The sequence below is a fragment of the Theobroma cacao genome, chromosome 4 (assembly GCF_000208745.1).
Source record: "Theobroma cacao cultivar B97-61/B2 chromosome 4, Criollo_cocoa_genome_V2, whole genome shotgun sequence".
Lineage (NCBI taxonomy): Eukaryota > Viridiplantae > Streptophyta > Magnoliopsida > Malvales > Malvaceae > Theobroma > Theobroma cacao.
In genome coordinates this window covers 17,724,492-17,737,975 of record NC_030853.1, presented here as the reverse complement: position 1 = coordinate 17,737,975, position 13,484 = coordinate 17,724,492, and the positions used below count along the sequence as shown (strand labels likewise).

General features: G+C 34.4%; 1 protein-coding gene and 1 long non-coding RNA gene across 2 annotated transcripts; one reads left to right on the top strand and one right to left on the bottom strand.

Moving 5' to 3' along the window:
- On the top strand, positions 203-1,871 carry LOC108661715. Its single transcript, XR_001927488.1, has 3 exons — positions 203-243; positions 900-973; positions 1,843-1,871. It is a non-coding gene; the product is annotated as an uncharacterized LOC108661715 (long non-coding RNA).
- LOC18601700 (receptor-like protein kinase FERONIA) lies at positions 5,121-8,299 on the bottom strand. The gene has a single exon (XM_007032746.2). It carries the CDS (start codon positions 8,110-8,112, stop codon positions 5,380-5,382), a length of 2,733 nt encoding a protein of 910 aa, XP_007032808.2. The 5' UTR covers positions 8,113-8,299; the 3' UTR covers positions 5,121-5,379.

Below are 13,484 nucleotides of genomic sequence, written 5' to 3'. Positions count from 1 at the left end.
GGTGGAAAAAGTAGGACAAATGGATGGCTAGAAAAAAAAATGAATTAATAAAATATTTAAAATATGAATAAAATAATATTATTTCATTAAACAATAAAAAAGGCATAAAAAAATCAGCCCACCCATTCTTCTTCTTCAACATTCGGCCAAGCAAGAAACAAGAGAGAGAAAGGAGAAAATAAAACCCTAGCTAAGAAATTTAAAGGGAAAATAGGTGGAAATTCAAAAATCAAGTGAAAAAAGGTAACATTTCTTAAATTTGTCTTGTGCTTTACCTTTCCCATGCATTTTCCATCATTTTTCATGGTTGAATCATGTGATTTGAGGATGATTTCAATTCTGGTCATATGGGTTTAGAGAGAGAAAGTTGTTAGATAAATTTGATTTTGAGCTATGTTAGTGTTTAGTGTTAGTTTAGCATGTTTATGAGTAAAACAACAAGAAAAATATTTATCTTCTCCATGAATTTCTCTAGGCCGAATCTAGCCAATGGTATGTGAGGATGAGGTTGACTTTATTTTAAGAGAATTGGGTGGAAAAATGATGAATTATGAGGTTGGAAATTAAATGGGAATTTTCGGTGCAATAAATTGAAATTTTTACCCACTAGGGGTAAAAGCGTAATTTATAGTCCGGACTGATAAATTGGACCAAATTCACAGTCATTGAGGTATTGTGGATATAATTGGATAATTGAAATTGAAATGGATGGAATTGGAGTCGAATTGGGGATTTTAGGAATTTACACCGTGTATAGGCGAGTTAGGTCGGACACCGCAATTAAGCGATTGTCTAGACATTTCAAATCCTATCTAGTGCATACGCATGGATAAGAGCCTGAAATAATTTATGATAAATTGACACAATTTATTGAATTTTGTGTCATGGATTATGGATAGGTGGTGAGTCAATTGTTTCGGGTAAGAGACTGCACCCGAGGGCGGAAGATAGGAGTATTTCTACTCCTAATACTGTGAGTAAACTTATTATCGTCTTAATTATCTAGAGTAGTTTTATACAACTGTGTGATTTTATGAAAAATGGGTTTAAATGGTAAATTGCTATGTTTTAAGAGAAATTGTGATTTTATAAAATGATTTTATAAATTTTCTGGAAAATCGAATATTGGTTTTGAAAATAGAGTAATTGGAGACTGCTAGTTTGTGTTGCAAATTTATGGTTTTGAATTGAATGGCTTATGACAATAAATGAGCATGAATGGCTAAACTGATTTTGGTGTTAGAATTATTTATACTGTGTATTCAGCCTTGAGAGGCTAGGTTGCGATAAATTGCCATGTCATGCTAGAATGAATTTTATTGATTGGTGGATTATATATTAATTATTTACTGCAGAGGGGGTTCCGTGGACCAGCCTATTAGAGGGGCACGGTAAACTCCATTATATTATTACCTCGAACGGAGAGGCGCGTAGGGTATCTCCTGGGGTAAAGCTTAGGGTTCACTTCACGCCAAACCACCACGTGAAGGGGAACTCAGCCAACGCCAAGGAACGGCTGTATTTTTCTCAAACTAAAAATATATTTTAAGTGTATACAAAATTTTAACAGCCTTGGCGGACTCGGTTGGATGCCCTGCGCAAGGTATCACCGAGTATGAGTTTTGGCACGAGCCAAAGTTTTAAGAAATTCATAAGCCAAGTTGATTACTCGATTTATATGGATTGATTTTATTTGGTTGAAATGAGTTGAAAGGTAATGAAATTACAGTATGATGACTTATTTTAATTGTCTCCATTTACTCGGCTTTAGATACTTTAGATGGTATCTGTTTACTCACTGGGATTATAAAATCTCACCCCTTCTTCCTATACATTTTTCAGGCTCAGGACAGTTTGTAGATAGTCGAGTAGGACGAGAACTAAGCTCGGAACTGCATTATAGAAAGTAAGAGTTCACAGTCTTACATCCTCTTGGTCAATTGGAGCCCACGTGTCATTGCAGATCAAAACTTATATTTTGGTTATCTGTATTTCTATTCATACAATTTTTACTTTACTTTCATGTGCGAAAAATTATTTACGAATATTTCTATAAAAATTTATTTTATGAGAAAATAGAATATTTTATTTATTATTTTTGAATAGTACTAGTTGTCAACAATTTGCTTTCAAATGAACGTTTTAGATACTTAATTGTTTTTAAATCATTAAATATATATTTTCTGCTTACCTACTACATTTTTAGCAAGTTTTGAGATTTTTGACGAAAAATTACGAAAATACCCCTGTGAGCCAGAAAATAATATTTTATTGTACTTATTTAAAAATGACTTAAGATTTTTTTGAAATGCGAGATTTAATAACTGTTGCTCACCGGGGAGATGCGGAAGTTGATGCTAAGCCTTGCGGGGTTTCAATCGACATTCGGGGTGAAGAATGTCTGTCGAGGCCTCGCGGCGGTTGTCACGGGCCCGATGGGGAGTTCCGGGTCGTGACAGTAATAATAGATATAAGTGAAGTATTCAAGTTGAGTTGGAAATAAATACAAGGAGCAACTCAAGATTCCCCATAAAGGAGATAACAGAAGAAGTTGAGCATCGAATAAAAGATAATACCCCACCTTTTCTTTGAGTTTGATAAGTAAAATTTTGAGGACAAAATTTTATTTTAAGGGGGGTAGTGTTGTCAAACCCTGTTCTATAAAATAATTACGACGTCATTTACATGCTCAATAGAATGTTTGCATATTTAAGAAGTTTAAGGAATCGTTAAAAGACGATATTGCCCCTAATGGTATCATTAAGTCGATTAAGCCTCGAACTAGTTCAAATAGGAATTTTAAGGTGAAATTAAGAGTTTCACAGTTCAGGGATGACTTAAAATGGTAATTCGGAGTTCGAGGATCAATTTGGAGTCAAACCGAAATTTTCACTATCTAGGGGTCAAAATGGTCATTTGCCACCTGGAGACAAAATGAAAATTTTTAGAAAAGATTTCTTGGCCCCATTTGACTTATTGGAGTATGATTTGAGTAATTGAAGTATGATTTGAAGTTTAGAAGTGAAAAATTTTAATTTCGGTATAATTTGGAGTATAAGGGCGAAATGGTAATTTTACCACCCCGGGGGTAAATCGGTAAATTTTTATCCTAACATTTGTCAAGACCAATGGATTTTATTTATCATGGAAATAGATAAACATGAGAAATGTGTGGTGGAGAATTAAAGAATTAAAAGTCAAATATTTAAAATTTGGACCAATGGAAACATGCCATGTGTCAAGCTTAGAATATATTATTATTTAACTTAAAAAATAGTCCATTTCTCCCATAATGGTCAGCCAAACCAAAAGAGAAGAGAAACCAAGGAAGAACAAACCCTAGGTGGAGAAATTCAAGGGAAAATTGGTGAAAATTCAAGGAAACAAGTGACAAAAGGTGGTGAGCAAATTACACTGGTAAAAGTACAAAGATTGTGTTTGAAGACTGGGATTAGGAGTACATCGACTCCTAGAACTGTGAGTAAACCTATTATCGTCTTAATTATCTGGAGTAGTTTTATACAATTGTGTGATTTTATAGAAAATGGGTTTAAATGGTAAATTGCTACGTTTTAAGAGAAATTATGATTTTATAAAATAATTTTATAAATTTTCTGAAAAATTGAATACTGATTTTGAAAATAGAGTAATTGGAGACTGTCTACTTGTGTTATAAATTGTGTTTTAAATTATATGGCTTATAGCAATATGTGAGCATGAATGACAAAGTTGGTATTTGTATCAAAAATTATATATACTATGTATTCAGCCTTGAAAGGCTAGATTGCGATAAATTGTCATGTCATGCGGATAAATATTTTATAAATCAGGTGGTAGATAAAATAATCCATAGTCACTGCAGTGGTGGGGGTTCCCGTGGACTGCCTATGAGAGAGGCACGGTAGCTCAGTTATATATTTATCTCCGGGGGGAGATGTTAGATGAAGTATCTCCTGAGGTAAAGATTTGAGTGCACTTCACGTGGACCACCGCGTGAGAGTGAGACTCAGTCAACGCCAAGGAACGGCTGTGTGTCAGATGCGAAAACATGTTTATGGGTATGGGACCTTTAACAACCTTGACAGTCTTAGTGGGATACCTTGACAAAGGTACCCGCGAGAACGATTTTTGCAGGAGCCAAGTTTTGTGAGATATATAAGCCATGTTGATTAATTGAGTAAACTGAATATTCATGTTATGAAACATATATTGGAAAAGAATATTTTAATTCATCTCCATTTACTCGCCTTTAAATAGTTTAGATGGTGTTTGTTTACTCACTGGGATTATGTAATCTCATCCATTTTTCTATCCATTTTTTAGACTCATGACAGTTTGTTGATAGTTGATTAAGACAAAAATTAATCTCGAAGTTGCATCCTAGAAAGTAAGGGTTCGTAGCCCTACATCTTCTTGGTTAGTTGGGGGCTCACATGTCACTGTAAAAGAAATTTTATACTTAAGTTATCTGATTTAAAGTATGTATGAACATATTTAGCTTTTACATCATGTTTTTCACGGGTTTCGATATTTTCGAAGAAAAATGACGAAAATGCCCCTGTGAGCCAAAAAAATAATATTTTATTGTTTTGATTTGGAAACAACTTAAGATTTCTTGAAATGTAAGATTTAATAACTGTCGTTTATCGTGGAGATGCGGAAGCTGATGCTAAGCCTTACGGGGTTTCGATCGGCATTCGGGATAATGAGTGCCTATCGGGACATCGCGACGGTTGTCACGGGCCTGATGGGAGTTTCGGGTCGTGACAATAAATGTTTTTTGTGCCAAAAAATTTCCTAACTGATTTCCAATGGAATTTATCCGTTGGAAATCCATTGCAAAATGTCAAAAAAAAATTTCTGTTGAAATTCTATTAGAAATCCATTAGAAATTTCCAACGAAATTTTTTTTCATTGGAAAAAATCAATTTACTTGTAGAGTGATTATTTCTCTTACAAGGAAAATATATGTCATTTATATTTCATTCCATAATCGTTTGTGTATATATATTGGTTTTCCTTCCTAACTAATTAGCTTGTGGTACAGGCTGTACCACAGGTAACATTGTTTTTGCACAGGGTTAGAAGAAATTGAAGACATGATCATTGATTCGTTGCTGTTAGGGGAGTGACACCATCAAAGTTTGTTATTTTATTTTGGCACTTCCAAGTTCCAACTACCGCCAATTAATGCCATTCTAAAATAATACAACTTGGTCGGAAACGTTAAATATAAATGAGGTACATCAACCTACCTTGGAATCTAATATTACTGATGTGCTACAATACAAATTTTTCTAGAATTCACATAAAGTAGTATTGTATCTTTCTCAATTGAACCACGACCATTAGTTCTCTAGAGATTCCTTGACTTACCTATTATCTCCCTTGCGGATCCTTTATTTGAGAAAACACTGCCTTAGACAAGAGTCTTTCAGAATCCTTGCTAGCAAAACTTTGTTCATCACTTGTTGTTAAGCTGAAAGTACTAGCGCTCTTGGAATTCAGCACATGATCACCGATGCTACTAAACACTTCCCCACTGTCATCTTCCAATGCATTGCTTTTAAAGGGGGTCTCTTCATCGATGTCTATCTCAATGCCAGCCCCGGGATTAGGCTTAAGCCCTTCCTCGCCACTTTCCTGCAATTGTAGTGCGAACTCTAGGCTCCACAAGACATCGCCCATCGATGGCCTTTCGGTTCCCTCATCACGCAAACAACTCATTGCCACTTCGGTGAATTTTTTCAAACACTCAGGCGCAATCTTACCCCTCAAAAATGGATCAATGATTTTGTATAGAGTTCCATTCCAGTAGCATTGTTGGGCCCATGCTGCTAAGCTCATCTGTGCCTTGTCGACCGTGCGACTAACAGGTGGCCTAGCACATAATATTTCACATAGTACCACACCAAATGAATATACATCGGATTTTTCTGTCAATTGTTGACGACGATAATACTCTGGATCCAAGTAGCCAAAGCTGCCTTTCACCACTGTGCTAACATGGGCCTTGGACATGCTCGTGGGGCCTACTCTAGACAACCCAAAATCTGAAACCTTAGCCACCCACTTCTCGTCCAACAAGATATTTGTTGTCTTCACGTCTCGATGAATGATTATGTGTTTTGCACCTGAATGAAGGTAATGCAAGCCACGTGCGGCACCAATGCAAATCTCTAACCGTTGTTTCCATGGAAGAGGAGGATTTCCAGCGTTGTAGAGATGATCACGAAGGGTCCCACGAGCCATGTAATCATATACCAGAATCATCTCACCGTCATCGTTACAATAACCAATCAAAGAGACCAAATGGACGTGGCGTAACTGGGAGAGCATCTCGATCTCGGTCTTGAATTCGTGAGCCCCTTGCTGAGACTCAGGATTCAATCGCTTGATTGCAACCTGGGTAGCGCCACCATCAACGAATCCTTTGTATACGTTACCAAAACCTCCAACACCAATAATGAAAACGTTGTCGAAGTTGTTGGTAGCTGCTTTGATCTCAACCAATGAAAAGTAGCGACAAAGATCGGAGGGTAGAGATGAGCCACGAGACTTGGTTGACTTGGTGGATTTGGTGGCAGTGGAAAATTGGCTCCACCATGAAACTCCTTCACTGGAACCTGAATCTTTGGCCCTCATCTTTCGCCGGAAAATCAAGAAAAATAGAACTGAGAGCACAACAAATCCGGCTAATAAACCTCCCACAATACCAAATATAGTTTTGTTGTTGTTCTTGGACTGCGTTGATTGACTTGGTGGTGAACTTGGTAGGACTGAGTCAGGGTTAGGTCCTGCAAGATCAAAACCACTGCTCAATTTGAAGATTTCTAGCCCATTCAAGATTGCATCAGAATAAAGAGTCCTCCATGCCGGAGAAGGATGCAAAGCAATAGATAGATTTTGTTGCTTTTGATTGCCTTTTTTTCCCATTGCCACTGCATAATCCTTATATATTGGAAACCCATTTCCACCACTCCAGGCTATAACATCTGCTTGAGTTTCTGCAGTTAAATTCGCCAAGAAGATCTCAAAGACTCTGTCACCTTGTTGTGTTATCTCTATCTGAAACTCACAAAAATGCAACCGTACAAAGTAACTGAAGCCAGAATCAACAGGAAACTCCCATGTCAGATTGTAGTTCTCGTTCTCAGTCTTGTTCCTCCCCATGGACCTGGCAGTTAGATAGACCACCCTTGGAGCAGAGAACGATAATATACTGCTAAAGGTAAGATTAACACTATTATTGACAGGAAGAGCACTTGGTTTTGCTATTGCCAAATAATCGTCATCGCTTAACCAGTTTCGGTACATGCCAGTGTCATCTTGAGGGGATATTTGCATCCCACCAACGTTGACTCGATGCACCATCTCAAGGGCACTGTTGTTTCCTAGGGGGTACGAGCTTCCCTGACCTAAAAAAGTTACCCCTTCATCACTTGCTTGTCTGTAATATAGATTGGTTGGCATGGAAACAATTTCAATCCCGTTGATGAAAGCATAAGAATCAGAGATATCAGGACTTGGAGTGAAGGTTAAGTTTAACCTTTCACCTTCATCGACGTTTAAACAAAATTCTTTGATAAGAGTAGGTTGGCCTTGAGCATGAAGTAAAGCACTGAAATTCCTGAGGAGGGTAAAAGGACCTGCTTTAACGGAGAAGAAAGCTTTATTAGAAGGGTCGTCAAAGCCTCGATATGAAGTTGGATAGAAGTACAAGCGAATGAACTTTTGGCCAGCAGTGAGGGAAATTGTATAGGTGAATTCTGAGTAAGAAAGACGAGCCGTGGAGTACGGGACCTTATCAACGGAGGGGGGCTGTTCAAGTGCTGTTAAAAGCACCGACGATTTATTATTATTATTGCTTTGTTGCTTTATAGGGGAGAATTTTCCATTGCCATCTCCAGTCCAAGGACGGTTATCGAGAGCGTGGCCATCAGTGGAAGAACCACAGTCAATTGTGATGTTTTCTATGGGGTTGTAAGGGGTCAGCTGGGAGTCACCGATCACAGGGAGAGCAAGGTATTCGATGAAGAAGAAGAGACAGGGAAGCAGGAAAAATAACAGGTTTTGAAGGCAAAAAGTGCTTGTTTTGGTTGTATTCTTCATTGTAGGGGAAAAACAGAGAAAAGAGAGAGAGATAGAAAAGAAGAAAAGGATTAGATATCAAGAAAGGTTTAAAATGAACTCTTGGAAAGTGCATACAATGAAATTTGAAACTCCGTTCTCTCTTTCCCTTCTTCTTCCTCTTGTTATTTTTTTTATTGGGTCAGTTTGCTACAATTTCACGTTTCTTTTTTTATACAAATTGAATTAATTTATTGATCAAGTGTGACCGAAGACCATTGGATAAGCTGATTTGTTGCAAGCTTGAGAAATATCATTTATTATATTATCAGTACTGTGTAATTCGTAAAAGCTTTATGAAACCTTTGTTGGGCCATGGAAGACTTGTCAAAAGAGGCTAGAGTTTTTTGGCAGGACTGTGTCGGTGCTATATTGGGTGATGGATATATATTGCCCCTATATTTTTCTTTCCCTCTCATTATCCAAATAGGATATACGTAATGTTTTGTTTTTTCTTTTTGTTTCTGCATCTGTTATCATTTTTTCGTTTGGCAAAAGGCAGAGTGTTTTTAAACTTGAAATACATCCATTGACTATTGAGTTTAGATGCTTTAAGTTCTACGTTTTAACATGTAGGGACAACATCTAACCAAAGAAAAGAGGAACAATAAAAATTAATCATAAGGCTTAGAGACCCATTAGGTTTTTGTAAAGGCAATTCAAGAATTTCGTTACTCGATAAACAGGTACAAAAACTACTCATAATTGGTAGATATCGTTACTACATATAAAAGTAATAACTCCAAAAATATAAATAGTGAATGACACATCTACCTTTACCAGTTTGTAAATTATTGATATTATCTTTAATTAATGATTTTCTTATTAAATTAAAGTTTTGTGTAAGTTTTATTTATTTTCTTGTTAATATCAAATTTCTTAATTATCAAAATAAAATAATTGATATTTTCTTATAAAATTAAATATTGATGATTTTTCATCTATATGTTTTCTTATTAATCTTGGACTCTTTCAAAAATGTTTGGAAATCAACTTGAGAAAAGGGTTTGTTTTGCTTTGGCTCATTTCTTTTTATTTTAATCATATTAAGATTGAGAACGTTAATTAATTTATCATTTTTTTTAATAAGTAAATATCATATTTTTAATACTTGTTATAGGTAAAGTACACTTATAACATGCATCTTGTGAAGTTTTATTTCATATTTATTATATGTGGTTTTATTCAATTCTCAAATGAAGTTATGTCATTATAATGTCATCCAATAATGATAAAAAGGTCAAAAACACTATTATAGTAAGATAGTTTTATAAGTTAGAAGTAAAATTTGTAAATTAGTGGCTTTTAGGGATCAAGACTTGGTACTTAAGAGTAACTTAATAAATCATATAGATACATAAATAAACTTGGTTGATTATTACATTGAGACAATGACTTATAGTATTTTCATTTATTGGTAAGAAAAATAATGTCTAACACTTAGAACTGATTGTGCTTGAATATTTAATATTAACTTGAAACGAATTTCATCCTTTTTTATTTCTTAATTTCTTCATATTTTTCAGGAATGTGTTTATAAATTAATATTTTCCAATTAGTGGCTAGAAAATTAAGTTTCAAACTTTATAAACTTTTAAATAATTAATTGATAGTGTGTCACGAAGAATGATTAAATATTTGATATATATCATTTTTTAAATATTTAATTAACTAAGCAATTATTATTTATTGAAAGTATATATATCAAAATGCATGTATTTCTCTTTTTCAACTTTTTTATCTTAAAATTTACTTATTGATTTTAATTGGTTATTGATTTCTATAAAGAAAGGTTTATTTTAGACATAAATTTTATTAAATTTAGGTTTTTTTCTTTTGTTACGGTGGTGTACTTCAGATGAAGCTAGGATCGATGGTTTTCAATTCACATGGTTTTCGTTTTACCCCAACTACGTTTAGCAACTAATTCACGAGAATTGTCGGTGAAAGATACCCTCAACTTGTTGATTCATAAGTCATGTCAAAATCTTAATACAGCAGCCAGACTTGTCAACTGCCAATTAGACTTGTCGCTAACTTGAATTTAGCAAAAGAATCAATATATTTTTATACGTTGCCCATCCGGACACTAAAACTTTTTGGCTATAAGACATTTTCCTGGGGACTTTGAAATTTTCCTAGTGAAAACAAAGAAGCATGGAAATAAATTTGGGGAGAGGTATCTCTTTAGCAACCCTTATTGCCCTTATGATTCTGCTCGATACATGCTCTTCTCAAGCAGCCAGCTTTGCTTCACTGAAAGAGAAGATCAATGCCACTGCCACCATTGCTGAAATCAACATGGAATCGGAGTTCTTAATGGATTCCGATATTGGTAGATTGCTTTTGGACTACAGATATCTGGTTTCTCGCTCCAACATTCGTATGCAGCCAATCGTGAATTGCAACAGGGGAAACGCATATCGGTCGTGTCTGCCACCTAAAAACCAACCGATTAGACCTGAACGTTGCGGTATATACAAGCGTAAATCATGCTCCTAGACGATAAATATTACAGTAATGCTAGTTTTATTTGCTTCTACTTGTGCATGAACTCCTTTATTCTTTTTTTATCCTGGTGTTCTAATATCGATTTTTATAACTTATATGTGTTTATTTACTTTGGTATGTATCTACGCTTAAGATTACAAAAATAATGCAATTTTATCAATCACAAATGTACTTAAATTTTTCATATAACTTCAAGCTTTTTCAATGCAACTTTCTTCCAATTGTAAATTTTAAGATTTTTTATAATATAACACATTCTCTTTTTATGATAAAAGGCTTGTGTCTTGCTAGCTTCTAGAGGCACCAATATTGGACCAGACTTTTATCTTATAATAACTAGTTTTTATCCCTCGGGTAAATCGATTTGTATCAATGTAGTTATTAATAAGAAATAATGATTTTAAAAATTTAAATATTAATTTATCTAAGTTGAAAAACACTTAAAATTATAAAGTCATATTCAATAAAACTAAAACAATCCGAAATTTATAGAAAGAATTCTTAACACCTCAAACCTTTCTACACAATGGGCCCACTAAACAGCTAACAACACAAGAAAAAATCCTTCAGCCCAAGCTTCTTCTCCCAGCCAATTAATTAGCCAAGGGTAACAATCATAAATAACAAACACCTATTTCACTTGTCAAATATCAACCATTGAACCCACCCAACGGATTTCTTTAATAGTATTATTGATTGTGGATTTTCTCATCAAAGTTGATTTTTCTAATTTTAATTATGTGACCTATATAAAAAAGGAGTTAGAATAAAAATTTACATGATACGTTAACTCTTGCTAGGTACGTGGCAGCTGTTAGAACCCCCTTATGGGATTCTTTCGATAGTAGGTATAGATTTAATTTTCTTAATTAAATGTTTTTTTTTAATTTTAATTATGTGACCTTTCCATAAAAAGTTTTTTGAAATATTTATTACGTGATTAGTAAAAAATTTGCCACGTGTCAAAAAATAAACCCCCCCAAAATTTTTTTTAATAATAAATATTAACTCGTGTGTCAGCAAATGAATTCTTGGAAGATTGTTTTAACAATAAGCAATGATAATGGCATTATCCTGGGCCCGGGTGCAATCCAACTCCGTAGATTGGTCAAGACCAAGATGGATTAAGTATAGACTTGTCATTTTTTTTTCCTTTTTTTTTACGCCGAAGTTGGGGAAGGAGAAGGGGTGTGGGGTGGGGGCCTGTGTGGGTTTTTAAATAAGCTATACTTACTTTTTGAAAACTGAGTGGCAATTCGGTGGCTTAAGTCTGGTATATTTGGTATCAGATGCTCTGAATATAATATATACTTGCTATTTTTGAACAAATAACATTACGTAACGTGCATACTTTAGTAGGCCATTACTTGAGGAAATAGTATTGGAAATGTAAAGGGGAGAAAAATGTGTTTCTTTTCAAAAAAAGTTAATTGATGTATTATTAGATATTTCTATTTACACGCTCATGGCTAAAGTTTTTATAAAAATTGTCTAAGAAAGAATAAAGATAAAATTTATAAAAATTAAGCAAATAAAAAAAAATAAAAATATGTGGTTCACCTTGTAAAAAAATATGTGGTTCGACCTCATCCAAATGTCTATAGAATAAAACAATTCTTCTATTATTAAAAAATTAAAGTATAATAAAATAATTTTCAATAGTTTCTCAAACCAACCCAAAGACTCTTTGTAGACCTTCGTTCAATAGCCTTACAAGAACTTTCACCCACACACACTCTAGCTCCATGGAAAGCAAAATACAGTGCTACAAGATGTTCCTTCCCTAGGGTTCTCAAAAACATTACTCACTTTTCTAAAATCAAGAAATCCACTTTTATAATATAAAAATACAATGTAGAATAGGATCATGACTCGATTTAGAATAAAAAATTTAAAACTATAGAAAAAAATCTTAATCAAATAAGATTTTGAATTTTAATTAACCCAAAACTCTTTTTTTTTCTTTAAAAAAAGTAGTGATAATATATTGCTATTAACAGTTTGTACAATCAACATCTAGGTGGCCAAGAAAGCCTTCCTTTTGGCGATCAAAATTTGTAGATACACAAAAGAGCTTGACTCCCTTCGCAACTTTGATTCTCAATGTCCTCACAAGTAAGCCACAATAAATTAAGAGAAAATTGTGAGAAATGACCTTCGTAATAAGGTCACTTCAAAAATGACTTTCACTATAATTTTAACTGTTTTTAGATAATTGTTGGCAAGACTTCATAAGAATATCCTTTAAACCATTTAATCCAAATTAAAGCACGTCCCAGTTTCTTTCTCCTCTCCCACCATTCAGATAAAAATTCCAAAACTAAATCTCGATATAGCTATCCCTTCGTCCAGCTCTCTAACGCCATTGAGGTATATATTCGTCGTCTAGCTCTCCAACGCCATCGAGGTATATATCTCACCGTCTAGCTCTCCAACGTCATCGAGGTCTACATTGCTATCCAACTTTCTCACGATCCCAAAGTGAAAAGATGACAATAAGGTATTTGTTATGGGTTCTTGGGTTTATTTAGGGTTATTCATAGAACGCAAAAGTTAATGAGTAAATTATATGAGTTTGGAAACTAAAATCTGGCTGAGAATAGCAAAATCAATCAGTTTATAGGCAATGCATGAATATTTGTTAGGCATTGTGTCATTAGATATTAGGGTGTGTAACTGGATATTAGGAATTGTAACTTGTTTATTTGACATTACGTGACTGAATATTATATGACTGAATATTTGTTGAGCATTACGTGAGCGAATATTTGTTGAGTATTACGTGAGTTGTATGTAGGCATTACATAACTTATTTGTAGGCATTGCGTGACTTTATCTACCTA